This window comes from Panicum virgatum, chromosome 9N (genome assembly GCF_016808335.1).
Source record: "Panicum virgatum strain AP13 chromosome 9N, P.virgatum_v5, whole genome shotgun sequence".
In the NCBI taxonomy this organism is placed as follows: domain Eukaryota; kingdom Viridiplantae; phylum Streptophyta; class Magnoliopsida; order Poales; family Poaceae; genus Panicum; species Panicum virgatum.
Genome location: NC_053153.1, coordinates 76006575 through 76033138, shown reverse-complemented (window position 1 = coordinate 76033138; position 26564 = coordinate 76006575). Strand labels below are relative to the sequence as shown.

The 26564-nt window shown below is 49.3% G+C and overlaps 5 protein-coding genes and 1 long non-coding RNA gene across 11 annotated transcripts; 3 read left to right on the top strand and 3 right to left on the bottom strand.

The window, feature by feature from the left end:
* The first annotated feature begins 311 nt into the window (after nucleotides 1–311).
* LOC120693517 (NDR1/HIN1-like protein 13) lies at nucleotides 312–1373 on the top strand. Its single transcript, XM_039976973.1, has one exon. The coding sequence runs from the start codon at nucleotides 365–367 to the stop codon at nucleotides 1169–1171; it is 807 nt and encodes a 268-aa protein (XP_039832907.1). The 5' UTR covers nucleotides 312–364; the 3' UTR covers nucleotides 1172–1373.
* Nucleotides 1374–6540: 5167 nt separating this feature from the next.
* On the bottom strand, nucleotides 6541–7864 carry LOC120693192 (ethylene-responsive transcription factor RAP2-13-like). Its single transcript, XM_039976614.1, has one exon. It carries the CDS (start codon nucleotides 7745–7747, stop codon nucleotides 6851–6853), a length of 897 nt encoding a protein of 298 aa, XP_039832548.1. The 5' UTR covers nucleotides 7748–7864; the 3' UTR covers nucleotides 6541–6850.
* Nucleotides 7865–11507: 3643 nt separating this feature from the next.
* Nucleotides 11508–14841, top strand: LOC120689830. Of its 6 annotated transcripts, XR_005681463.1 has the most exons (4): nucleotides 11513–11814; nucleotides 11937–12431; nucleotides 13168–14249; nucleotides 14534–14841. It is a non-coding gene; the product is annotated as an uncharacterized LOC120689830 (long non-coding RNA). The 6 variants fall into 6 exon arrangements; XR_005681464.1 differs by having other exon boundaries at nucleotides 11508–11814; nucleotides 11937–13242; nucleotides 13945–14841; XR_005681462.1 differs by having other exon boundaries at nucleotides 11509–11814; nucleotides 11937–14249.
* Nucleotides 14842–15354: 513 nt separating this feature from the next.
* LOC120689828 (5'-3' exoribonuclease-like) lies at nucleotides 15355–18084 on the bottom strand. The gene is made up of 5 exons (XM_039972253.1): nucleotides 17713–18084; nucleotides 16954–17078; nucleotides 16386–16700; nucleotides 16136–16305; nucleotides 15355–15995 (listed from the first exon to the last, which is right to left on the bottom strand). Exons 1-5 carry the CDS (start codon nucleotides 17986–17988, stop codon nucleotides 15589–15591), a joined length of 1293 nt encoding a protein of 430 aa, XP_039828187.1. The 5' UTR covers nucleotides 17989–18084; the 3' UTR covers nucleotides 15355–15588.
* A 1596-nt stretch (nucleotides 18085–19680) lies between these two features.
* On the top strand, nucleotides 19681–21735 carry LOC120691906 (serine carboxypeptidase II-3-like). Its single transcript, XM_039975108.1, has 4 exons — nucleotides 19681–20077; nucleotides 20234–20341; nucleotides 20437–20714; nucleotides 20805–21735. Exons 1-4 carry the CDS (start codon nucleotides 19813–19815, stop codon nucleotides 21543–21545), a joined length of 1392 nt encoding a protein of 463 aa, XP_039831042.1. The 5' UTR covers nucleotides 19681–19812; the 3' UTR covers nucleotides 21546–21735.
* A 642-nt stretch (nucleotides 21736–22377) lies between these two features.
* LOC120693248 (protein SOSEKI 2-like) lies at nucleotides 22378–26358 on the bottom strand. The gene is made up of 5 exons (XM_039976657.1): nucleotides 25820–26358; nucleotides 25645–25714; nucleotides 25411–25526; nucleotides 24206–24866; nucleotides 22378–22862 (listed from the first exon to the last, which is right to left on the bottom strand). The coding sequence occupies exons 1-5, from the start codon at nucleotides 26028–26030 to the stop codon at nucleotides 22745–22747; spliced, it is 1176 nt and encodes a 391-aa protein (XP_039832591.1). The 5' UTR covers nucleotides 26031–26358; the 3' UTR covers nucleotides 22378–22744.
* Between the last annotated feature and the right edge of the window lie 206 nt (nucleotides 26359–26564).

Genomic DNA, 26564 nt, shown 5'->3' with positions numbered 1-26564 from the left:
AATACTACGGTAGCCGAAATAAAAAAATTTAGCGAACTAAACACGCACTAAGCAGCAGCCTTGTTCGGCGGCGGCGCGACGCCGTTGCAGCCGACCGGCGGCTGGCGCAACCAACCGCGCTTGGATTGAAGGAAGGGGGGGCGTTTTGACCGGGTCGTGGGGCTGCCCACCCACCCAACAGCCAACAATAGGCGAGTCGTTAAAAAGCGTGTCCCCCCGTTGGCGCGCCCGGCCGCTCCCCCTGTTTTCCCTCCATATCGCCCGCGCGGGCACCGCACCCCCTGATGCGACGCCCTCCGTCAGGTCCCTCGCCCCGCCCCGCGCCCGCGCCAGCCCCTCGCCGCCTCCCGTCCCTCCCCCCTACATGGCGGAGAGGGCCCTCCCGCTGGCGTCGCCCGAGCCGGACTCCTCCGCGGTCTCCACCGCGTTCGGCTCGCCGCTCGAGCCCGTCGCCGCCGCGGCGGCGGCGCCCGCGCCCGCGCACGACACGTACGTCGTGCACGTCCAGAAGGACCAGATATACCGCGTCCCGCCCCCCGAGAACGCGTACCTCGCCGAACGCTACCGGAACGCGCGCGGCGGCGGCGGCGGGGCGAAGAAGCAGGAGGGCCCCGCGTGCTCCCCGTGCGTGGCGCGCACGCTCGGGGCGCTGCTCGCGGCCGCGCTGCTGCTGGGCGCCGCCGTCGCCATCGCCCTCGTCGTGCTGCGGCCGGGCGTCCCGAGCTTCTCCGTCGACAGGCTCACCGTGCGCAACGAGTCGCGGCCGCCGCGCGCGGACTACGACTTCTTCCTCACGGCGGTGAACCCGAACAAGATGACCGCACTGTGGTACCGGAGCGGCTCGGCGGTGCTGCTGCACAAGGGGAGGACGCTGGCCAGGGGCGGCGTGGGGCAGCCGGCCGACGGCGGCGAGGACGCCACGGACTTCAGCATGCTGCTGCGCGGGGTGCCGCACGACGGCCACACGCCCAGGGCCGTGGACAAGGCGCTCGCCGGGTCCAGGGAGCACCTCGCGCTCCAGCTGGATGTGGAGGTCACCGTGCAGGTGCACGTCGGCGCGCTCGGGTTCGGGCAGCGGAGGCTGGCGGTGCGCTGCGAGATCGGCGCCGCCGGGCTGAGCAAGGACGTGCACATCTCGTCGCAGAATTGCAGGAGCAGCTTCGTCAACTGACGATGACGCGCGCACGCCCCCCTGGTCGTCTTGCGGTTGGGGTCGGGGCGCCTGGGCGATCGTCGAGACTGGCGGCGCGCGCGGTTGCGCGGCGGCACGCGGAAGCGAACGGGGAGTAAGATCGTGCGCGCGCCTTGTGCGTAAAATGTTGTGAAATTCTTTAGAATCTTATGTAAAATTGTGACGAACTGATCATGGCGTTCAAGTCCGGATCACAGCACCACCCACATATTTCTGCTGTCTTTTGGTAATGATCATCACGAGCGTTATCCGCAACCACCGGCCGCTGCGGCGATGCGTCGGGAATATTCATTCGTCTCCAAACCATGGCGGTGTGGTGGCCGCGGCCGGCGGGTGTTGCCCGGCGGCGGCGACGGAGAGAACACAGAAGCAGTTTGCTTCTCGGCCAGAACACGCACACCGATGGGCTGCGCGTTGGCGAAGCGGCCCATGCCCAAACGGGCCCCAACTGTGCCGACTTTCGCTTGACTCGGCCCAAGGCCCAGCTCTACCTGAGCCTGTAAACGTTTCCCTGATTAATGAGAAAATACATGTGTGACTGACAGATTCGGGCACCCGTGTGCATGGTTTTGGTAGGGTTGCATGCAAAGACAAGTCTCTTTCCCTTCGACTTCGTGTGCCATGGCAATGCTTCTATACCTTCAGATGGCCACTCTCTATCTTCTAGCAGGGGGTGTCCCGGCCAAATTAGAGGCCCAGTGCGAAATATTAAGATAGACCCTTAATGACCTAACAAAATTAAACAATAATCTTACTCAGGTCGGTGTCTTGTGATGTGCAACACACAGTGAGGGCGGAGGTCGGAGGGCCGAGGCATTGACCCTGAGCCTGAGATGTTGATCGCGGTAGCTGCAGTGCGGCAGTGGCATCTAGGCTGCCCTAGCCGTCTAGGAGTGGCCGTGGCTCGTGAGCGACTCACGACTCACGTCTGGCGACCGGTGATGGCGAGTCAACACTGCGACGGTGACTGCCAGGCGCGAATCTACTCTATCTTCGCGAGCTTACGAGTGTTAGTGCGCGTCAGGAGACGAAGCGGTGTCGGTCTTGCCTTCATGATCGAGTTGAGCGCCGCTGTGGCCCCCGAGCGGAAGGGCGAGCGTCGGGTGATCGAATCAGGAATACGATGTGTGACTTCTTGGAGTAATTTGGGCCTCATTTTGCTACGAATTGGGCAGCAAATTCATGAAATTGAGGCCTCATATGTTACTTTATACAAGGTATACTTTATATTTTGGGGCCCTTCAAATTTAGGGGCCCTGTGCAGTCGCACAACTTGCACGCCCTTAAGGACGCCCCTGCTTCTAGCGGCGAAGAAAAACACAAGTCCCCACTGCAGCCCCCTCGGTCCCCCTCCTCAATTCTTCGGTGGCCTTGCCGCCGCGGTAGGTGGAGGAGCGGGGACCTGTCCTTTCATATATCTACTTAGTTTTTCTTTAGGGTTTGGTTCTCCAGCGACATCGACGAGGCGGTGGCGACGATGACATTTTGGAATAAGGTCTCTCCGGCATTTCCCTACTTCGACGACGTCCGTTCCGTCGCTGACGATGGCCATGAGAGCTAGTTCTGCCAGATTTGAAAGTTCTCTCCACGTCTTTGCAGTTGGTGTGTCAATCAGGAGATGCAGTTGGCTATCCTTTGTTGTGGCGACTTCGACCTCTTCTTTCGATATTTTCTGTGACAAGATCTGGTTTCATCAGCCCTCTGTTTTGGTGGCGAAGAATTGCAAGCCTGTGTTGCTTGGGGTGTTTCCTCAGCCGATGTTCTTTCTGCGGTTGCTAGATCTCGTTGCAAGCAACGAGTGTTTTTTGCGGTCTTCAAAGCCTTGTGTGGCAATGGCGTTTGCAGGTGTCCCTTTCCCTTACTGCCGCTTCTGTGTATTTTTCAAGCTCCGGTGGACGACGAACAATCGGAAGAAGAAGACGACCAGATATCTCTTCGGTGTAATTGTGTCAAGTTGTTCTTCCATTGTACTACCAATTATTTTTCTTGATATGAGTCAGATATGAGATAATTTTTTGGTGTCTTCCTAAAAAAAGATGGCCGCTCTCCCATTTTGCGCTGGGACATGCTTGCTAGGCGTCTGTACAATTGTACGTGTGTATGTAACGCCCTGTATTTTCTCATTAACTGTAAAATATCCAAAAACATGAAGCTTCTGAATGTAACAACAACAAATTTGAAACAGGTACGGGCAAAATGTCCCAAACAATATGAGAAATTCAGGTTTTAAGTTTCAAGACTATCTATTTGTTCCTTTCTGTTTTGGCGTGAATTCTGTTCAAATGTGAATATCCGTTTTCTCTGAAAGTGTTTAAATTATTTCTAAATCCAATGTCTCTCTCGGGCCGAAAGACGTTTCCTTCTCAATACCAGCCCAGCAAATATAGGCCCAACTCTTTCAGCCCACTCCATCCGCTAGGACACTATATATGAGGCTGCAAAGAAGAGACTGGGGGCACACCTCAACCCCAACTTTTTCGATTATTTCAGTTTTATGGTTTCTGGAACCGAATAAAAAATTGATTTTTTCGGTTTCGGTTCCGGTTATTTCGGTTCCGTCCTCAAATCTCGGTTAATTATGCCCACACTAAACCACAACCCCAGCAAGGAACGGCAAAGATTGTTCTCACGAATGCCCAGAGGATCCGGAGCAGGTGCTGTGTTCATCGTAAATACTGAACACTAGTGAAAACAGATAAACAGTTGGCGAAGCTGAACACGGCGATGTCCCCTAATGTCTTCCCTCTACTCAGTAGTTTTACGTCAAAGGAAAAGCACTTAGTAGAGCGCAGGTATGAAAACTCGTCTCCTTTGCCGGTTGCTGAATCGACAATTGTCGGGAGATCGCGAGATGAGCCAGGTCAACTATGGGTAGTGTGGTGACTGACAGATACTCGAGCGCTGCCGACATGGCTTTGGGCACTGAATAATATCCCGCGCGCCAGCAGCCAGCTCCTCATGCCGCCCACTCGCCTAGGCCCGTGATTGTGTTAAGGATCAGCATGGCACGCACGCACGCACGCACATGCCTAGTTCAGTGTACCAATCTGCCGGAGCACAGTTTTTTCAAAGGTAGGGTTCATGCACAATCAGCGCTGCTTCACTTTCAGAGTTCCAGGTTCCGGTTCATTGTCCATCCATTTTTCTGTAGGGTGCCAACCAATAATGGTTCTATCCTCTTTTTCCCCCTTAGTGTTGCATTAAAACAGCAATAAGACGATTCAGATTTCGCATTCGTACTACAGAGTTTTTTCTTTCCCTTCTGACGTTTGGAGTTCGGCATGTGACAACCGAGTAAGTCAATCAGATCAGCATTCGCTGGCTCATACTTCGCACAGTTCCAGCCACAGACGACTCGGCAAAGTCTGCAGTTTGGGCACCAATCTCGCATCAGAAACGCGGTCAGCAAAGGAAATGAAACCCAAAAGGCTTATGGAAACCTAGCATAGCCATGACAAAAAACTTCATAAAGCATGAATATCTACTTGCTTTACCCGGGTCAACGTTTACCAAGCTAAGCTATACAGAGGTATGTCATGATCAAGCCTATCAGCCTATGCGATTACATACATTATCCCTAAGAGGGTAGCCTTTTCTTGCCAAGTGAATCTTGTTGTCATGGCCAACTCATGGTTGGATTGTTGGATGGGTCTCCCGTCAATCCCAACTACCTTTTCAATGGATCGTTTCTTTCAAATTTTAAACCAATCTTTGCATTAGCTCACAGTCCTCCTTTCTTAGGTCTCCAGCCTTTGAGATCAACAACAAGTCAGCTTAAAGCTGTGCCATGGACCATCATGGGATTGGAAGGTGGCAACATATAGTGGGCATCCCTGCCAATCTCCTTGAGTGCTCTAAGAGAGCAGCGTTGACATTGGGACAGGGATTATGGGGTTGACCTCACTTGACAATAGCTGAGCATTATTGGTGCTTTTATGCAAGCTCTGGTTATCTATCTATAGCCTCCATGAGAGGATATGCATAAGAAAATATGAATGGTCAATACCATGATGGACTAGAGCATGAAAATGACCACAAAAGCAAGCTGTGGATAGACCATACTGATCTGTAAAGTGACATAAACCAACCAGGATTAGCAAATTGAGCATTAGTAGTTTAAAAGCACCAAAAATATATTATCAGGACCTTGATCTTCAGCCTCACATATTTAATAATTGGTACTACGCTTGTAATATATTTCCGTGGTAGGCTAGGCTTATGTTGATGAAACCATCGGCAAACAAGCTTGTTAAATGAATGTGGTTTCTGTTTTCAAAAAAAAAAAAAACAGAGAGAATACAAAGCTACCGATCAAGCTCGAAGTTCTCTAATGAACCAAAGATAGATCCAACTGCCACTTAACGCGTTTCTCAAGGTTCACGCATCAACCAAAAGGCAAACAAATTGTTTGATAGAAGCGACAAAGTTACACTGAACAGTGTACAATGAACTTTGAGAGGAACCATGTAAATTGTGGTGATTGCCAGCTAATTACCTGGTTTTCTCCTTCTGGGGAATTGAATTAGCATTATATTAAGCGAAAGCAACGTTGTGATAACGTGGAGTCCTGACTTCCCCACATGACACTCTGGTCCTTTTAAACTAAGAACAAGCGAAGAAAGAGATCCAGATGCTTTCCCTCCTATGCAGCAACAGATATATAATATCATCTAGTACTATTCGAAATAAGATATGTGCTGCAATGACCTAAACCCTACAAGGTTAGTGTGAAGACAAGAGGGAAACATCACACCTTACAGATCAGTTGCTTTAATATTGAGCTAACAAATTCCAGAATTCGTACTCTGAATTAGCAAAAATAGCAAACAATGTTTGTATACACAGTTTTTTTTGTCAATTGGTTTGGAATATCATTCTCCACATCAAACTTTTACATGGAGTAAAAGCTTCTGGACATCAATTTCTGTGATAAACTGACAAGTGAAATACCCTAGGAATTTTGTCCAGGTTAAAATGCTTTTGGCATCATGTCAAGTCTCAAGTGGTAAACACTCAGATCTGTGCAATGACATAAAAATTGATTATGAAATTGAATCACAAGATTACATCATTCCAAAAGATAAAGGCGAGGCGATTCCGTGGTAAAACCATAAACCTTCATATCTCAGTGACGCAACCTAACACTCCCCTTACAGCAAAATTCATGTTTTGAACCTTTTGGGCTGATCCTGATCCTGATCCTAATCGAAATGTGTTTCTTCATCGCTACGGCTAAATAGTCCACATCATGAACCTCTTATATTCTACAATTCCCACATAATTCCTGTTTTGCTATCATGAACAGTAACATATAAGTACAGAACAAAAAAAAAAAAAGATAACAGCGGTTCTAGTGTCACAAAGTGGTATTTATTGGATCATTGCAACTACAGAGTGGATTTCAAATGTATATACATTAGACCTCTGCATGTGGAATAGCAATTTCCTGAATCCAAAGTGCTGGAGAGACCTCCTTCCTGGCAGTGCCATTTAAAAACCAAGCAGACCAGGGGCTGATGCTAGACATGATCAAACCCAAAACCTAAACTGACAAATACCTAACCATCAAGACACCACTTTAATCTTTGGAGCTGTGAAGTACAGAGCAAGAACAGCTTGATCAGGAACTGCGGGGACGAGACGACCAGAGCCTTTGCATTACGAAAGGATGGATTCCCAGTCGATCTCCAGCGAGGGGTACTTGCGCAGGAGGAAGCTCTCGGATTCGTCCCATGGCGCTTCTGAGAAGTCGAGGAGCTGCATCTCCGGAACCACGTCGGAGGAGCTGGTCGAGGACACGTCGCCGTCCGCGGACGACAAGCTCTCGGACCCGGAGCAGCCCGGCTCGCTCTTGATGTCCGGGCTCGCTGAGGAGAATGTACTCGGAGTCGTTGCGGCCGTTGCCGCAGAGGCGTTGCTCTGGCTCTGGCTCTGCGACGCTACGTCCGTGCCGTTGCAGATGGCGTGGAGCTTGGCGTCGACCGCGGCGTGGAGCGGCGGGCCGAGGTGCGCGCCGCCGCGCCTGAGCTCGGGGAAGTTGAGCCTGGCGGAGTCCCCGCGGAGGCGGAACGCGGCGCTGTCGTAGGCGAGCGCGGCCTCCTCGGCGGTGTCGAAGGTGCCGAGCCAGAGGCGGGTGCGGTTTCGCGGCAGGCGGATCTCCGCCACCCACTTCCCCCAATGCCGCTGCCGGACGCCGCGGTACAGCTTCGACACCGGCCGCTCGGGGAGCGGCGCCGGCGCCTGCCGCTTCATCGGCTGCGTGGCGACCGCGGCCAGCGCGCCGCCCGCCGCGGCGGGCCGGCGTAGGAACTGGAGCTGCGACTGCACCTGCAGCACCTGCGCCGGCGTCAGGCCGCCGGCGGCGCCGAGGAGCGAGCTCGCGGCGCTCTGCTGCTCCACGCCGCCGGAGCACGGGTACGCGAACGAGATGGTCGGAGGCTGCTGCTGCACGGGCGGGGCGGCGAGCGCGCGCACGAGCTCCTTGCTGTCCGCCATCTCGTACAGCGCCGCGGGAAGCGCGCCGCTGCGGCCGTGCCAATCTATCGTCGTAGCCATGGATCCTCGCGCGGAGGGGAATTAACAGAAGAGGGCACCGCGCGAATCTACCGGAAGATTTCGAGGGCAGAAGCGCAAGCGATTTCGGGGGTCGCGAAGGCTGGAGAGCGATCAGCAGCCGATGAGCAAGAGCGGCCGTTGCCCGGGCTCTTTTATAAGCGAGGAGGGGAGTAGGTTCCGGCCAACCGGAGGGCGCCAGGTGTCCGCGCTCGTTTGTCACCGGCACCAGTCGAGATCTTTCACCGTGACTCCGCGAGGGGAGGTGCGTGTCCAGGCAGGTGCCGGTAAACGGTTGGGTACCTGGCGGCTCACGATTGGTCGAAGGAGCAGTCTGACCTGGTAAGACCAGATCTAGCTGTCACATGGCTGTGTTGAGTGAGCGAGCGTGGTCGACGCGGCAGCTTGTATGCTACGGCCTCCGAGTGCTGAGAGTGGTGCTGGGTAGTATCTCGACGCCGTGATGAAGCTAATGGTTTGAAACTTTAAACAATCATTTATCTAGCCAATCACCTCTCAAACCTCTGGATCTCCATGTCCATACGACTACTAAATTACTACTCCTATCCATTTTTATAAGGCATTGTATATGGAGTAGTATGATCATTCAGATAACACTTTAAGCATTCATTTATCATATATTATATCACTCGTGGTTATAAAGTTATAATCATGGTGAAATATATACGAATCCAATCACATAAAGTTTATATTATAAAAAATAATAATTTAAGAGTTAAATTATTAGTTAAATATTGTACAATTTGAATCTTGATATATGTGTGCACCTTATAAAAGTAGATGGAGGGAAAAACTTTGTATACTAACGCCTACTGTGTAGTAGTACTCTGTACTCCCATACTAGATACGACGGTGACGTAAAGGCCGCCGAATCGCCGGATTTGGTGCCCCAGTGTCTTCCTCCACGATCGATTCTTTTTAGCGGCATTCTTCACAATCTTTGCGATTGCGATCATGGTTTTTACAGTCGATCGGACGCGGATGGGGCTTCCTCCGCACAGAAGGGACAAGCGAGGCAGACGATTCCATCGTCTGTTCGTTTCAATGATCAGTGTGTGTGCTGGTAGCCTCGTAGCACTGCCACGTCTTTTCCTTTTCGCAAGTGATCGGAGCCCACACACACGAGAGCACGGCCACACGTCTTTTCCTGTTTGGCTGGCCTTGGCTTGACTTGGCTTATTACAATTTATTTTTTCCCACACAATATTATTCAATCTACCAACCGAGCACTATTTATTTTACCAGCCGAACATACTCAAATAACTCTCCGTGCGGTCGCGGTCTCACCGAGCAGTCTTCTCCTCGTGCCCCTTGTGCGGGCTGTGGCGAGCGGCAGCGCGCGTGCTCCGGCCGCCGCTGCGAGGCGGAGGCGGAAAGGGTGGAAAGCGTCCGCAGCCACAGAACGGAGGCCGGAATCGGCGGGGAATATCGACGTGTCGGACGGAGCCTCGTCGCGGGAGGGTACAGTACAGGCTATGCGATCCCGGAGGTGGGAGTGGGGGTGCCTAACCACAAGATCGCTGGCGTTGGGCTTCCGGCTACCTTTGCTTAAAAGTGGTTTTGTTTGCATCTCCAAGCTCGAATCAGAATTGATTCCACGGTGAATTCGTCGCGGCCGCCTCCTATAGCCTGACCTCAACACCACGGTTCCTACAGCGCATGGCCTTCCAGAGACGCGAGAAATCTGTGGAGCTGGGAGGTGATGGGCTTGCCGCGAGAGTTTTAGAGAAGGGTTAAAGAAACATCCAGAGGCGAGCTGGGTTTTCCTGTTGCTTCTTCTTGCGAGGCTCTGGATGAGCAGGTATGGTAGCCTCAGAAGCACGGTGTGTTACAGTACCATGGCCTTCCGTTCCATCAAGACCCGCCGAGCAAATTTCCGAACAGTGAGGTGATAGGCTCAGCACAGGGATTGGTTCTGGAGAAGTATTAGAGAAAGATCTCGAAGCAAACAGCGGGAGGGCACCAACTAAACCACCTCCTGGCCACTTTCCAGGGATTAGAAATCACGATCTAACACTTAGACCACAACTAGACGTAGTAGGCCCACACAGCAACCATCACCTCTCGCGAAAAGAATGTACAAAAACAGAAGCAGAAAGGTGATGGGTCTGCAATACTTATCATTGTGGTGCCCCTGCCTTGCTCCATCCACACACCAGTCATCATGTTACGATGGGTGGTCGAACATCACACGGGCGGAGATAATGTTCTAAAGTGCAGGTCAAAAAATACTACATGCGGATGATAATCTTTTAAATAAAATCGTGGCTGTTGTTCATCAAGGGGCGTAAACTAAATGCATAGGGATTAGTGGCCATTACGCTGCCCCGAGGGGAAAGGCTAGGGCCTAATGACGCAGCAGCCAAACTGGCAACAGGCTAATCAAGCACTGCACGAAATGTTAGGTCTCCATGCCCTATCAGGAAACATGTGACAAATTTGATGATGCCATGAGGCTCAGCAACAGCTCAGATGATTGATGGAACTAAAGTAGTCAACAGATTAAAAAAAAGTAGCATGATAAAAGTTTGGTTAAAAAAACTGAGTATGACGACATGACAATTGACCTCACTACTTTGGGCATCATTCACTACCGTAGAACCAGAAAGGGGTCACAATGGCCCCACACAGAAGCTCAAACTAAAACAAGTGTTCTACTATTACCTTACAGATGAATTGCGTGATTACTATTTGACCAGGTAGAAACTATGAAGTACAAAACAAGGGCTGCAAAAGGTAAGGTCACCCCATGCTGATTTAGTAAAAATTGCCACCTTCCTAAGTACACATGCTCCTATTACCTTAGACTGACCTCACCAGCCTCCCGCGGAAGCGTCGAGAGGGTGAGGTGGCGGGCGGGCGGAGGTGGCGGGGCCGGGGACGGGCCACGTGTGCGGTGGCGTGGGGGATTGCGGGGGGGGGGGGGGGGGGGGGACTGATGAGGTCAGTCTTACAGATGAATTGCGTGATTACTATTTGACCAGGTAGAAACTATGGACACTGAAATTGCAGTACACTATTACTAAGACAGACATAGACTAGTCTTTGGTAAACAGGTCACAGAAAAAGAAAAAAAAAAGGCCACAACTTTTTAGTTGGGCCTCTGCCCTTGGGCCGAGCCGCCACCGGCCGTGGCCGTTCACTTCCCCACCGCGGGAGGCGGGACTCGGCTGGACGGCACAGAGGACTCGGGCGGCGCGGGCTCGGGTCCCCGTCTCCCTCTCCAGCGGGCCCATGGCGAAGCGGCACCAGGGTTCACCTAACCGGTAAACCGGTTCGGTTTCGGTTTGGGCCGGTACCAAACCGGCCCAAATTCAAATTTAAATTCGAAAAAATGAAAAATTTCTAAAAATACTTCAAGGTGCGACGAATTTAATGGTGTCAAATTTTCTCAAAACTTCATTCGTTTAACATATTTTTAGGGCATTTAAAGTTAAAACAAAAAAAGAAAAGGAAAAAATGAGACGGCCCATTAAGGCCCACTTGGTAAACCGGTCAAACCGGCCGGTATATCGATCCAAATCGGTTACACATGCGATTTTAAATTTGGATTTGAATTCAAACCGGTCAAACCGACCGGTAAACCGGTCTAACCAGTCGGTATACCAGTAAGAACCAGTTGAACCGAGTTTTTTTAATTCAAATTCAAATTTCACCGGTTTCTACCGGTAACCGGTCCGATAAACCGGAACCGAAGTGCTCCGGTTTAGGGTGTCCTGTTGGGAAAAGAAACCCTGAGCGGCACACACAGGCGGCAGACTCCGGCCCCGTTGAAGCACCGGAGCCCGGCATGAAGGCCAGCGTGCGGAGGCACCGACCGGCGTGGTGGCCTGCGCGGCGGCCACTACGGCGGTGCGGAGCCCCGGCCAAGGCTTCGCGTTGCACCGCCCGGAGCAACCATGTGCAGCTTCCGGCCTCCGGCCATGGGCGTCTGGCCAGTGCCAGATCACGCCACGGTGGTCCAAATCCGGATCCGGCCGTCGTGGACCCAGATTCGGCAGAACGGGCGCACAGCCAAGCACCATGGCTCCCGGAGACGAATCTCATCGGTGAGCTCTCCCTCTAACCTGAGTCGGTTTGGTTATTCTTACCGTTCCTTTGGCCTGCTTAGGCACAGTCTTGCTTGGGCAATGCCCTTCATCCTCCTCCCTGGCTGATGTCTTGATGACAGGATGCCGCAGGCAGCAGAGGGTGCTGTTATGCGGGTATCGAGCAATCCGTCTGCACGTGGATAGATAGAAGAGTGATTCAAATGCTGGAGTTATTCGATCTGGCAACTAGCTGCTGATTTACACGATGTGACCCCTTTCATTCAACCTGCACTTGCTGATTCTTTCTTATTTGTGCAGTTCATCTTGCTTTTGCAGCAACAATTTGACTGCTTTTGATCTCTCATGCTACAGTGCCTTGGATTTGGTTGAGCAGTAATTTCAGTTCTCCACGAAAGATCTCCCCACGAATCTATTTTGTTTTGCTTTCAGTGCGGCAGCTCGATTTGTACTTCCTGGTTTGCTCTGTCCTGCTGGTTCGACAGTTTAATTTGGTAACAGCAGCTGCATCTCAACCATCAGGCAATAGAAACAGAAGCCGGGCTACTGATTGGCCCTGTGCGCTTAGCATCTACAAGCGGTGTGCAACTATCATCAGTTCTATCTGTCAAAACCTTGTGAGTCATTCTTTTTATCTCATCCACAGGTGCAGCAGCGACAGCAGCATATCAGCAGTTTTACTACATCATCACTTTGCACTTTGCAATGCAACTCGAGCTACATTCAGAGCACGCATCATCTCATCATAAATTTAATCATTGTGAAATATCATTTTATGCTATACTGATGCAATCATGCAACTGTTGGTCACATTATTTAATCACTGCTTGCTTGCTTTGGCTGGTCATTATTTGAATTGATTAGCTTTTTCACTAAATGAACTTGAGCTCCTTTTGTATGGCTTGTGCATGTTACATGTATGGTTAAACTAATCAATTATTGATGTCAGGCCATTGAGTTTATAACTGTGCTATTCCAGACTTACGGTAGTATGGCAACCTTTCATTTTTGAATGTTTTAAGTAACGGCCAACTGCTAATTAATTTAGTATCTTTCATATCTGATCTGCATACTTGCCCTTACTACTTCTTACATAGTGATTAGGAGCTTTCAAATCAGTAATCTTTGCTCAGTCTTTCTGCTTATTAAATTAAACAGTTACTGTTCATCTGGTGGTTGCTGCAGTAAAGTAATTACGTACATAACTTTTGCATGCTCATTAGTTTAATTCTCTTCCTTGATCAAGTACACTCACACATTGCTAAGCATACTGGTAGTTGATTATGTGAATGATAAAGTTAGCTTGTTGGTATTTGGTTCTGATCATGCTCTTATTATTTTTCTTTCTTGTAGTGTCATCCTACTGAAGCATTACGGCTGAAGACTTGAAGCTGGATGATTGCATATGGACTATGGAGCAATGGAAGTGTGAGATTGTAAAGTAAATTAGTTAAAATAATATAAAATTAATGTGTGATTCAAGTCAGTTTTGAATTTAAATAGTTAAAACTGTATTGGGCTAAAGCAACAATAGTTCTGAAGCCAACCCCATTTCTTTTGACTCTGCAAGTCAGCTTTAGTCAGTTTTGCAAGTCAGTTTTAGTCATTTCTTTAAAATAATTTTGTTTTCATGAAGATACACTCAATTTTGACTCTGCTTTATGAGCATCAAGTTTGTTAATCATTATCATAGCCAAACTATTTCTCTCCAAAATTCTAATAAATGTTTGGCATGCCAAAATGATTAGGTTGTTACTTTTGGAGTTTTTAGTTTATTCTTTTTACTATCTGCTACCCATGATGGAACCTGAATTGTTGACATAGAGTGGTTTGTGCTAAGACCTGCTACCCATGATCCACATCACAAGGATTCTGCTGATTAAATTCTTAATAGATACTAGCTGGTTGCCCATTGCTACGGGTCTATACAAGGGACATATTTAGGGGAAAAAGCTTCAATAATATGTCTCTCTTTTTAAATAATGTCTGTAAATATGTCTCTTTTTAACCCGTAGCAACTGTGATCATTTCAATTTATGACTCTGGTTAGTTCTTAAAACCTTTCTTTTCACCCGTGGCATTGCACGAGCAATCAACTATTGATCTATTGTCCATTTATTATTTGCACAGGAAGAAAGGAAGAAGAGAAAGGAGGCTGAGACGAAAGCTAAGCTTGACGTTATTGAAGCCAAGCAACTACATAGAGGAGTTAAAGCCTTAGAAGAAAGGGGGGAAAATCTATGAGGCTGCCCTGTGGCACAGCCACCTGGTGAGCTATCTGCGCTGATGCCTCTCTACCTCCTGATAAATATGTTCCCAAGTTTAAATGTGATGCAGCCATCAGTATTTGGTACGCCATGCAACAAGGAATTTTCTTTCAACCTAAATAGATTATCATCTCATATCATGACATTCTCTGAACTCCAAATTAAAAGGTGAGTTGGTTTAATTGCTGCTTTATTTAGCTTCTGCTTACTGCTTACCGCTGAGTACTTAGTTTGACACTTAGTTTTTGAACCTGGGCTGAACAACTTGAGCTTATGTGTATGAAGATCCATGCGGCAAATGCATGCAAGGTGACTCATGTGAAACTCTCAGCGTCAAAGGGAGTTGTTCCTCTTTACATATAGAGAACTGCGAGTTGAACATCGTTTCTATGAGAGTGCTGGTTTCCTGAAAATTTTTGTTACTAATTTGGTTCATTTGGTTGTTTGATCAGGTGGCCTCATCTTCCGCTGCAGGTGAGATAGGAGATTTACTTTGATTTCCGGAAGCAGAGGTTCATTTATTCAGCAGCGAGGGAACTTTTTAAACTCCGGGCATTATACCAAGGGCACTGCTTAATGGTTAGGAACTGAGGCTAAGATTAACACCTCTGTATAAGTGGGGTAGAAGCATGTAAAACTCTATATTTGATGCCTATATTGCACCGGCTTATATTTATGATGTTCTACCCCTCATTGCGGGATGCAAGAGATCGTCGAATATGCTAATACTTAGTGATGATATATATCTTGATTGTCATTAGATGTATTTTATGGCGAAAGAAAATTATCATGAAATGTACTGTTGCGATGATAAACGAAACGTCAAGAAGTGTTCCATTTTGTGAAGTTTTTTATATTCTTAAATAGAACATTTTCTTGTTATAAGTTTATGTGTGCTTTGCAACTTGATTGTTCTTATATTACATATATAAATTTTTTGCCCCGTAGCAACGCACGGGCATGAACCTAGTAGTTTATATTTAAAAATCTTCTGAAAACGTGTATTAGCCTACAAACACCTAAGCAATGCAAGTCGACAGATAGATTATTAAAAAATTGCTTTACAGAATGAAACTAGCAAAAACTACATAAATAAACAGGGCAGTCATCATTCACAAAGACCGGCAATTGAAAACATAGAAGAAATATCACAAATATGGTTGAGGAAAATAGAACAAGGACAGCAGAGCAAAACATTCATATGTTAATGGACAGATGATGATGATGAATCATTTAATAAACAGTTTATTAATACGCTGATATGCTCTGATTCTATGCACATCATTTCAATGTTGCACGCTTAAATTATCATAGAGAAAATATACATTCTTAATCGAAATGTCAAAGGTTACCAGATTCAACATATCTGCTTTCAACGAGGTCATCAACTAGAAATCAAACATATTAATTCTAATGGGGTGCAAAAGGGACAAAAAAAGGCGAAACAAAGTGATTCACTGATTTGCAAAAGCACATACTGCAGTCTGAACTAGGCAGAAAACATTGCTTAAGATCTATGCAGTCGATGCCATCTTTCTGTTGCATAATGGGCAAGCTTAAGTCTTACCTCCTCAAGCTCAACATCTTCCATGTCCTCATTGCTTAACCATGATGATAGGCAGAAATGAACAACATCAATACCAGTGTTTATTGGAGAAAAACCATCAACATTGGTAAGTCGTCCAAACTTAAGCATGTTTCGTAGATTTGCAGAAGATGGCTCCTCTGCAAACTTAAGAAGGATGTCCTTCATAGCAGCAGACCAGATAGGCCTAGCCATCTTCAGGAAGCAGCACAAAGTTGTAATAGCAAGCTTGACCGTGCCAATGTCAGATTCATCTTTCCCACCTCTTCCATGGAAATCTGAACCTCCGAGTTTCAGCAGTCCATACTTCTCAGCTAATTCATTAAATCCTGTAAAAAATATCATACTGAGAAATGACCAAAATACCCCCTCAATGGAAGGAGCAACATTTGCTAACAAATAAATTTTAGTGCGTGAGGAATCCTCCATCCTATCCCAAGTTATCACAAATGAAGTGTTAAAGACATACCATCAACCTTTCCATCACTTCTGTAGACCTCCATACCATTAAGGCCAGCACCTTTTAAAGACCTGATTATTGCATCCGGGTTCTTCAATGACCAAGGATGAGCAAGAGCAGATATACCCCCAGTACGACTAATTAACTGCACAACGGTCTCAGCAAATGGTTCACTTCCTCTGCAAAAAACACAGGTCTTGTTATTGATGGAAAAATCTTTATCAACATAGGACATGCATATTTGGGATGAAGCGTTAACCTAGCATATGCAGGGCCATCATCAGCAAGGTACTTGTTGAATGCTTGCCTTACATTCTCTACATAACCTGCTTCAACCATAGCCCTCGCTACATGCAATCGACCAGGTGCCACTCCCTCACCAGCAATTTTAGTTAAATGCTCCCACTTTATCGGCAACTTGAGTCTATTTAGTTTTGCCAGCATATTCTTTGCACGTAAGTATCTCCCATCTCTAATGTTCAATAGCATGCTGTACAACTCATCAGACCTTGATGGACCGCAAGAACCATAGTATGCAAGGATATGGACAGGCTCACCAGCACCAGCAACTTCCCTTATAGACAATGAAATTCATAATGTGGATCATCATATGAAACATCCTCAGTCATAGAAAAACTGCTTAAATGCTGTTTACAGTAGCATTTTATTAGAAAGGAACGGATCATTAGAACAATATTGCAGATCTGTTGACGAGAATGTGCAACGAGAATATGATTGATACATTAAATTAAATTGCATGATATGGATATTTTTTATTCCAAGCATAATAGAAAAGGTCTTTTCAGTAAAAGATAAAAGGCACTTACCTTGGATTATATAGCGCACTGATTTCAACTCCAGGAATTATTCTCATGCCGAATTTGGAAGCTGCAGAAACAGCTTCCGGTATGCCAGCCATGGTGTCATGATCTGTTAGTGCAAGAACTTTCACCTACACCACAGACATTTACAGTTCAGTCACTCCTATTTTCATTATTCAAGATTTACAATGTGCAGCCATCAATATATAACATTTAGTCAGCACAACCATACCAAAACTTTAGGAGGTAGGTTAATAGGATATGGTATATAATCCACAAAACATTCATGGGGAAACAGACACCAGTGCATCTCAATCATTTTTTTAGCAGCAATTAGCTAAGCAATGCACTATCGGAACTACCCAATGCGTGTCAGACAATGACAGCTTCATTCAATTTAAGCGAACCGATCACTGGAGGAGAGTTGAAACATCCAAAGAAACTGCTTCCCAGTTAGATATAGCAGTCACCAGTGCAGCACTTCCAGGTACTACGACAGGGGAACAGTCCTATAAGCATGCCACTTATTTCTACAAGCATGCCACTTATTTGTACACGGCTACGCACATTGGCAGGTATACGTGTGCAAGTTCACAACGTAATACTTGGATTTGCTCAACAACTAAAGCATACGCATACGATGAGGCAATCGAACTCGAATCCGACGTAGAACAGCACAACGCCGCGGAACAAACCTCACGAGCATTTCCTCGAACACCTAGCAGGCAAACGAACAAGACGTCATTAGAGGGCTTGTTCACTTACCCCGTTGCGGTGGGCGCGCTCGACGAGCGCGGAAGGGGAGAGGAACCCGTCGCTGTGGTTTGAGTGGGAGTGGAGCTCAAACAGCACGTCGCCGCCGCTGCGCGCAACCGGGGCCGGCAGGAAGTCGTCAGCGTCAGCATCGGCCGCCGAGGGTTCTGGAAGTGGCGGCGCGGGCTGCGCCCAGGCGCGGACGTAGTCTAGGGCTAGGGCCTGGTCGGCGCTGGTTCTGGGCTTCTTCTTGCTCCTGCTCGGCTTCGATTTCTTCTTGCTTCCCATGTCGGGGTTTCAAGGCGGAGGGAGATGCAGCGCCACCGGTCGAGTCGTCGAGAGGGGGCGGATGGATTCCCCGCCGCTTCGATTTTTTTTTAATGACCGCTTCGATAGTTGCTTCGGAAAAAGACTTCTCGAAGATTTTTGTTTGCCGTGCACCTCACGTCAGTAAATCGAAACGAATTGCAAAATAAAAAAAAACAAAGTTCAACTGCATGGGGGCTCTTCGATAGATGTAATATTACTATAAACTTCATCGGGGAAGGAAAAAGTATTCACGATGACAGATAAATATATTTTGGTCAAAATTCTCAATATATCGTCGTCGTCCATATGGATGTGTCCTAGATATTCAAAGTACTTTTGAGATGTGTGAGAGGATATTAAAAGGAAAAAGTCCAATTTTCACCCTCGAACTATCGCAAAAGTCTGATTTTCAACATTCAACTACGAAATCGGACAACATAGGCCATCCAACTGTCAAAACCGGACAAATTTGGCTCTTAGGATGGTTTTGAAGGTGGTTTTGCATTTTCTAAAAAAATTAAATAAATCTAATTAGATTTTAAAAATCAAAACTAATTCACTTTAAATCAGAAAAATATGAAACTAGTACCAAAATTTTTCTAAAAATGTAACATATCTATTATTGCTCCATTTGAATTTTAGTTATTAAAAATAATAGGCATACCTGCAAGTAGCCAAATATTATGAACATAAAAAAATTAGATCTGAATAGCTCAAAAGTCATGTGACAATAGATAGTTTACATTTTTAGAAAACTTTTGATACCCATTTCATAATTTTTTGATTTAAAATGAATTACTTATAAATTTTTTAGTGTAAAATTGAATATTTTTAATTCTCACAAAATGGAAAATCACCTTCAAAACCACTTCAGGGGCCAAATTTGCCCGGTTTTGACAGTTAGATGGCTTATGTTGTCCAGTTTCGTAGTTGAAGGTTGAAAATCGGACTTTTGCGATAGTTGGAGGGTGTAAACCGGACTTTTCCCATATTAAAATATGCCTGTATCAATCTCGAGCGAAATTTTAACATCGATACATTTTTATAATTGTTCTCATAAATATCTTACATATTGCTTCGTAATCCATCTTATGTAAATATTTGTCAATTACTCTCTATGACTTCACCCACAGTCACTAAAACCCAAACTGGAGTAAGTTGTCTTCTTTTCTTGAAAGGAAGCAGGGGCACTACTATGGCATATAAGAAGGAAGCAAGCAAGCGAGTCTTACACGGGGTTGGCCATCATATGATTGGTAAAAAAGTTTAAGACACTAACCCATCTTCCACCTATTACGATTTACTCCCTCCCAACATTGATTTTCAAAACTTATAGTGAATATAGTGAAGTAAAATGGATCTAGTGTCGTTATATTTGCCATAAAAGTTTGACCTCATGTTGCACATGCACATGCGCATACACCATTAACCTCTTGCTTTTTTCTCTCCCGACGAACATTAACCTCTTGCTCCTGTTAAACAATACGAAAATAGCACAGTAGTGTATTTTTCGTGCAGTACTGAACTTTGCACCGTAACTGAATGCTTCAGGTGTCAATTGCACAGAGATGCGACCGACCAAACGAATGGGCTAAAATCGCTGGGACAGGTCATCATCTGTTCATCAAAGGAGAGAGGAAAGGCCTATAATTGGCAAAGACATCTCGACAGGCCAAAACCGCTGGTTGTTTCTTCGAACGGGCACCAACTCAAGAGCCCAAAATTTAGCCTCCCGAAAGTCTGTTTCTGTCTATAAATCCGGAGCTCGAGATTTACGCCGGCACCTTCCCATCGGAAGCTACAATGGCGGCGACGAGCGCCATGGCGCTGTGCCTCTCCGTCGCGATCGTCTTCTCCACGCTCTCACGGCGGGCCCTCGCCGCCGGCGAGGGATCCAAGGAGGCGGACAGGATCCCCCAGTTGCCCGGGCAGCCGTCGGGTGCGCTTCTCCAGCAGTATTCCGGCTACATCAACCTCAACGACACACACGGGAAGTCGCTCTTCTACTACTTTGTGGAGGCCGACGCTGATGCTGCCCAAAAACCGCTGGTTCTCTGGCTCAATGGAGGTGAAATTCTTCTCCTGCATTCTCAACGTTTACAGTTATAATCAGAGAATTTTCCGTGTCAGAAAAGGTGTGGAACATTGCTCTCCATTGACGCGATCTATAATAAATTGCCCTCGTTGATCTGCCGCGTTGCCATGCTGCTCGTGTCTTGTGCAGGCCCTGGGTGCTCGTCGTTTGGGATCGGAGCGTTCCAGGAGATCGGCCCGTTCCGCGTGGACACGGACGGCAAGACCCTCTGCAAGAACAAGTACACCTGGAACTCAGGTAATTAAGGCCTGCACACACACACACACACCGGCCGATCTTCCTTCGTGTTTGCATAGCGTTCTGAAACCAGCGACGGCGACGGCGATGTGCAGACGCGAACGTGCTGTACCTGGAGTGCCCCGTGGGCGTGGGCTTCTCGTACGCCGCGGACACGGGGGTGTACAAGGTGATGGGCGACAACATGACCGCGAGCGACTCGCTGCAGTTCCTGCTTAGGTGGCTGGACCGGTTCCCCGAATACAAGGGCCGCGACTTCTTCATCGTCGGCGAGAGCTACGCCGGGCACTACATCCCGGAGCTCGCCACCGCCATCCAGGTGGCCAGGATCACGCGCCCAGCGGAGACCCCCATCAGCCTCAAAGGAATCGCCGTAAGTACTAAGTAGTGTTGGCAGCAGATCATCATGCATGGAGGAGTGACCGATGATCACGCGCTAGCTGCTGATTGCATGCTGCTGCAGATTGGTAACGCGATCCTGGAGTTCGCGGCGGAGCAGAGCACGCTGTACGAGTACCTGTGGCAGCACGCGTTCCTGTCGGACTCGGGGCACACGCTCATCGCCCAGAGCTGCAAGGGCATCGACGACAACTCGCCGCTCTGCTCGGGGGCCAAGGACACGGCCTACAACCAGCTCGGCAACATCGACGTGTACAACCTCTACGCCGGGACCTGCCACGACAAGAAGGTCAAGCCCGTCGGGTCCAACTGCATGGACCTGGCCGACCCGTGCGCCCAGTACTACGTGGACGCCTACCTCAACCAGCCAGAGGTTCAGAGGCTCATCCACGCCAACACAGGGCTCAAGTACCCCTGGACTAGATGCAGAGGCAGCAACTACAACCTGTTCAAGTTCGGGGACTCGCCCTACCGGTCGATGCTGCCGTACCTCAAGGCCATCGTGAACAGCGGCATCCGCGTCTGGATCTTCAGCGGCGACCTGGACGCCATGGTCCCCGTCACCGCCACGAAGCAGTCGATGCAGAAGCTCGGGCTCCCCGTCGTCGCCGACTGGCGGCCATGGTCCACCGACGGCCTGGAGGTCGCCGGGTACGTGATCGAGTACAAGGGCCTGGTGTTGGTGACGGTGCGCGGGTCCGGGCACATGGTGCCCATCGACCAGCCGGACCGCGGCCTGGTGCTCTTCAAGTCCTTCATGGAGGGGAAGCAGCTCCCCAAGGCCGCGCCCATGGTCGACGAGTGACAAGGCGACGCATGCAGCGCGCCCAGGGACTCGCCAGTCGGCCGCCGGACCACTCCTCCGTTCAAGGACGCACGGATCCCCAGTCGTGCGTGCAGAGGCGCGTACTGTTCCAGTGTTCCTTGGCTCTGCGACTTGTACACTGTATACAATGTTTCGATGGCCTCTAAGAATTGTCTGACGTATGTTTTCATTGAGAGAACGAAAATTTGTCTGAAATGTCTCACTACCGGAAAACCCTATATATTGATTTTTTTTTGGAAAACATGTCCTACGATATAACATTAATAGCCCAACTAAATTTAACATGTAAATTATTTAATCAACATTTCAGCATTTTTTTATTGTGTACAAAGCAGGTGGATGATAATTTAGTAAAACAATTCCGGCACTTCTTTACTTTGTCTTATCATTTAGTACAAAATATTAAATATTTCTTTCAAAATGTTAAATATTTAACACAAAACAGGTGAATTTTGGAAAGAAAAAAGAGGTAGGGAGTGGTGGGCGGGTAAGTTCCTTCCTACTTGTCGTTTTTTTTTGAAATTCCTACCAGTCGGCTTTAACAACTATTTAGGGAGTGAGGGAGTAGATCTGCGAAGTGTCTCAAAAGAATCCGAAAAAAAAACATCAGTAAAGATGAAACTTGCAGATCAGTGATTGCCAACGGCCTGCCTAGCAGGGGGCAAAGCAAGATGGTTCTTGGCGCTGGCGGGCAGGCGGCAGGCCATTGCAAAGATAGCCTGGCGCAGCAGCGCCCGGCAGGGAAAGCACTGCACGCCTGACGCTGCGGCTGGTGCGTCAGCCGTCAGAAAAGCACGCAGGACAGGATCCAGCAATGAACGATGGCATCATGCATCCAGCATCCAGGGTCCCAGCAGCCATGTCCATCTTCTTTCACATGAAGCTAGGGCCTAGTACTCCACACTACACCGTCCTCCCAGTCCCAGCACGCTGATCACTGACGACTCGAAGCGAAACGAAACCAACACTGATAAAACTGTCTACTGCTAGTGCTACCATCGCTCTCTACTAACAGCTGCAAGGATGCCCTCACCACTACGGATCTAAAGATGCTAAACACATCATCTAGTGTTCAATCAAGCTTTGTGTTGCACACAGGTAGAGCTAAGAGAGCTAGCTACATATGCTTAGTTCCTGCAAATCTGATGGACGGCGCCAGGCCGGCCTGGTGATCTGGTCTACTTGTGCGGCGGCTGCTTCTTCCTGCCCGGGATGCACCGTCCCCTGATCCCTCCTCCGTCGCCTTCCATCTGCTCATCCGCTCCATCCTCGCCGATCCCGCCAACGCCAAGCCTCCTGAAAACCAAGCAAGAATGACTCATCGACCAGTCGCTCGATTCTGAATTTCTACGGCACGCGCTATGTAGAGCGTAGCTAGATGCTTCGCGCAAACGCCAAACATTAATCCCGTGCGTGTGCGTAAGCATGGATAGCTTATCAGATACTCCTACGTAGGCGTGATACAGTGCTAGCTCTACCTCGTTTGGCAGTGTGGCTGTGCTTAGATCCGTAAAATGGGTGTGTTTAGTTCGCAAAAAGTTCGCGAAAAAGTTGTCGTAGCACATTTCGGTTTTATTTGGCAACTATTGTCCAACCATAGTGTAATTAGTCTCAAAAGATTCGTCTCGTCATTTATAACCAGTGCAATTAGTTATATTTTTTAACGACATTTAATACTCCATGCATGTATGTAAAATTTCATATGATGAGCGTCAGTGAAAAATTTTGGGAACTTTTCACGGAACTAAACATAGTCATGGTGGTAAAAAAAGATCACATCAGACACTGTAGCACGCTATAACACTTTTCGTTTATTTGTGATAATTATTGTCCTGCCATGATCAAATTAGGCTCAAAAAATTCGTCACGTTGTACACATCAAAACTATGTAATTAATTTTTTTATTTACCTACATTTAATGTTCGATGCATGCAAAAAAAATTGAAGTAATAGGTGAATAGTGAAGTTTAGAGAGAATTTTTAGAACTAAACACAACTTGTGTACCTATTGGAGTGACTGACTGACAGGGAGCTACACGTACTACTACTATACTGTACTACTCTGTACAGAGCTACACTGGCATAGTGCACAAAGCCAATGTGCAGCCACAGTCCTCGAACAGTGCATGTGCACATGGCCCCGTGCCATGCATCAGCATTGAGCACTCATGCCAGCGATAAGTCCACAGTCCACACTGCACGACGACGGGCAGCATCCGGCCAACGAAACTGCTACTCATCCGTTGCTTCACAGAGGAACAGTATACTGCTGCTGCCGCGTCAGCATTCTCTGGCAGACTGGCACGGTGGTTCGCCTTCGCTTTCCTCCCAACATACTACGGGCGATACACGGCTCACTTGTTGACCTCCATGTTTCGTCACGGCTAAACTCCAAGCTTTCCCATTTAGTCCTAACATGCCATGCTACACCTACGTGGCTACGTTTACATGTGCACGAGCCCTAGCCAGGAGTACTCCAAGCTCTTTGGCTAGCTAGACTACATGACACAAATAAATTAGCAAACGTTTAATCCTGTCGGGACATTGACGAAAAAAACAATCATGCGATGACAAAAGCTACTAATTACGGAGTAGAGATAATGAGGACCAGACGTACGGCTTGGAGTGAGTGAGGTTACCTCTCCTCATTGTACGAGTTGGACCGCTTGAGCGACGCCGCCGGCAGCGGCGTGCCCCGGCCGCCGGCGCCCTCCACGATGCTGCCGCTGAAGTACTCCTTGTCCTCCACGGCGAGGTGCCCGAACCGGCGGCCCAGCTCGGCGGCCCCCGCCGCGGCGTCCTCGTCGTCCGCGCCCGCGCGGGCCGAGAGCCGGCTCACCAGCCCGCAGCTCCGCCTCGGCTCGGCGCGGCACTTGCCCGAGCTTCCGCCCGCCGCCCCCGCCGCCGCCCCGCACGCGATCAGCTGCAGGAGCATGGAGCCGGGGCGGTTCGGCTCGGGCTCCTGGTACTCGGCCCGCCCCGGCTGCAGCGGCGCCGGCGCCGGCGGCTTGTCCGAGGAGGTCGAGGACGGCGGCGAGGTCTCCTCGACGGGCAGCTCCACGGCGCGGCTCCGGTTGGTCCGGGCCGAGACGGCGGCGGGCTTGTCGGCCCGGGCGAGCCTTGGCCCCGCCGCGTGCGGGCCGGCCTGGCGGTGGTGGTACGAGTAGCCCAGCTCGTCGTCCTCCGGATCCTCTGTGGCGTCGTCCCGGTAGGCGTCCACGTACTGCTTGTGGTTACGCGGCAGCGCCATGGGCTTCGTCGGAAACCTGTCCGTCACGCGGAGTTGCTGGAACCGATCCGCTGCGAGGTTCAGAGAAGATGTCAGCGAGAGAGGCCCAAAAAAAAAGTTAAAGAATTGAATGATCTGGCAAGACAGGTGGCCATTAATTCAGATGATGGGCGCGGCCGATGAGAAGTCAAGCGCTGGGTGACGGCGGCCGGCCTGAGCCTGACGGGTTCACATCACAAGTCTTCGCGAATTACGAGGTGGCTCAGGAAGGCAACGTGCACGCTGGGAAAAGGCTGCGCTCGCATTTACCAGCTCTCCCACGGTCCAACCGGTTGACGATCAGACCAGGCCAACCGAGAAAAATTGGAGCTGCTTCCGGGAGGCAGCTAGTGGTCAATGCCGTACCCGTAATTCGAAATCCGCAGCAGTAATTATCAAAAGCAGCGTGTTAATGTGCATTATCCTGCAGCCTTTTGTATGCATGCAAGCCATAGCCCATGGGCCATGGCCGGTTTTGAGCATGGTCAATGCTACTACTATCTCGGATGAGGCGGAACAAGTGGTGGTCAAACTGAATGCAGGTCGAGCAGGGAGACGACGATGGTCAGTCAGTACCTGAAGAGCAGCCGGGGAAGATCTCGGAGCCCTTGAGCACGTACTCCACGCCGTCGGACGGGTAGATCACGTCGTTCTCCGACAGGTCGTTCCACACGTACCCGTTCTTGTAGTTCCTGGAGCACGTACAACAATCATTTGCAAAGATGAAGGGCTCTCTCTAGATCAGTGCAACGCTGAGTGGTAGTTTGGATAAAAGAAGCGGAAGGAAACCAGTACAGGCTCGCCGTCTACCTCTTGCAAGACCATGAGAAGAGAGCCGGCATGCCTTTGCCCCGAAGCAGCGTGAGCCTGTCCATCACATCTTCACGGCCGCCAGAACAAACAGGTAGAAAGACATCACCAACATGTGTAACAAGAATCTGGTTGCATTGTCCACCACGCGAAGACGAAGCATAGTGCTTAGTACCTTTGAGCCGGAGGGGCTGGTGGGGGTGCTGCGCGATCTCCATGAAGTGCGGGTGCTCCAGCTGCCCGTTCCTGCAGAGGTAGTAGATGATCTGCACCCTCCTCATGGGCCTCGCCGGCGCCGGCCTCGCCGCCGCCGCGTACGCCGGCCGGCCCCGCTCCGGGCTCGCCTCCACCCTCCCCGCCGCCCGCCTCCCGTCCGCCTCTATCATTCCCCCTCCGGGGCCTAGCACGAACGGCGACTTCGGACTTGGTGGGCTGCTTGGCCTTCGGCCTTCGCCGCCCGCACGCAGGTTCTAGCTACGGCAGGCGTTCGGCTTGGTAGAGACTAGACTAGAGAATAGATAGGCGACGAATGGAGTGGGAATGGAACGTCAGCCGGGTACGGGGCGGCCATGCTCTCCCCCTCCTCTCGACGCAGGAGCGAGCACTTTTTATACGTCGCGTCGCGCGCTTTGCGGATTTCGAAAGAGCCAACCACCCACCCCGGCACCGGCAGCTGCGCGTAAACACGTCAAAACTTTTTTGCGGCACTCGCTTTAACTTTAACAGTGCCGGCCACTCGGAGTAGTAGTGGCTGCGTGCGAGCGCACGGCGACCTGGGATGGAAGAAGGCTGGGTGGAACCGTGGAAGTCGGAAGCGGCGGCCGGCGGGCCGGGCGGGCATGCAGATTGCAGAGGGCGTCATCGAGCATGTACTGCGGCGCATTGATTGCGCCTGCCCCGCTGGGTGCAGGAGGCGCGCA

Coding starts and splice junctions, on each gene's coding strand:
- LOC120693517 (XM_039976973.1), top strand. CDS start 365: ATGGCGGAGAGGGCCCTCCCGCTGGCGTCGCCCGAGCCGGACTCCTCC.
- LOC120693192 (XM_039976614.1), bottom strand. CDS start 7,747: ATGGCTACGACGATAGATTGGCACGGCCGCAGCGGCGCGCTTCCCGCG.
- LOC120689828 (XM_039972253.1), bottom strand. CDS start 17,988: ATGGGAAGCAAGAAGAAATCGAAGCCGAGCAGGAGCAAGAAGAAGCCC. Junction 17,079..17,712: donor AGCGCGCCCACCGCAACGGG/GTAAGTGAACAA, acceptor TCTGTGGTGTAG/GTGAAAGTTCTTGCACTAAC. Junction 16,701..16,953: donor AGTGCGCTATATAATCCAAG/GTAAGTGCCTTT, acceptor ATTGTCTATAAG/GGAAGTTGCTGGTGCTGGTG.
- LOC120691906 (XM_039975108.1), top strand. CDS start 19,813: ATGGCGGCGACGAGCGCCATGGCGCTGTGCCTCTCCGTCGCGATCGTC. Junction 20,078..20,233: donor GGTTCTCTGGCTCAATGGAG/GTGAAATTCTTC, acceptor TGTCTTGTGCAG/GCCCTGGGTGCTCGTCGTTT. Junction 20,715..20,804: donor TCAGCCTCAAAGGAATCGCC/GTAAGTACTAAG, acceptor ATGCTGCTGCAG/ATTGGTAACGCGATCCTGGA.
- LOC120693248 (XM_039976657.1), bottom strand. CDS start 26,030: ATGATAGAGGCGGACGGGAGGCGGGCGGCGGGGAGGGTGGAGGCGAGC. Junction 25,715..25,819: donor CCAGCCCCTCCGGCTCAAAG/GTACTAAGCACT, acceptor GCGGCCGTGAAG/ATGTGATGGACAGGCTCACG. Junction 22,863..24,205: donor AACTCGTACAATGAGGAGAG/GTAACCTCACTC, acceptor CTTGGTTTTCAG/GAGGCTTGGCGTTGGCGGGA.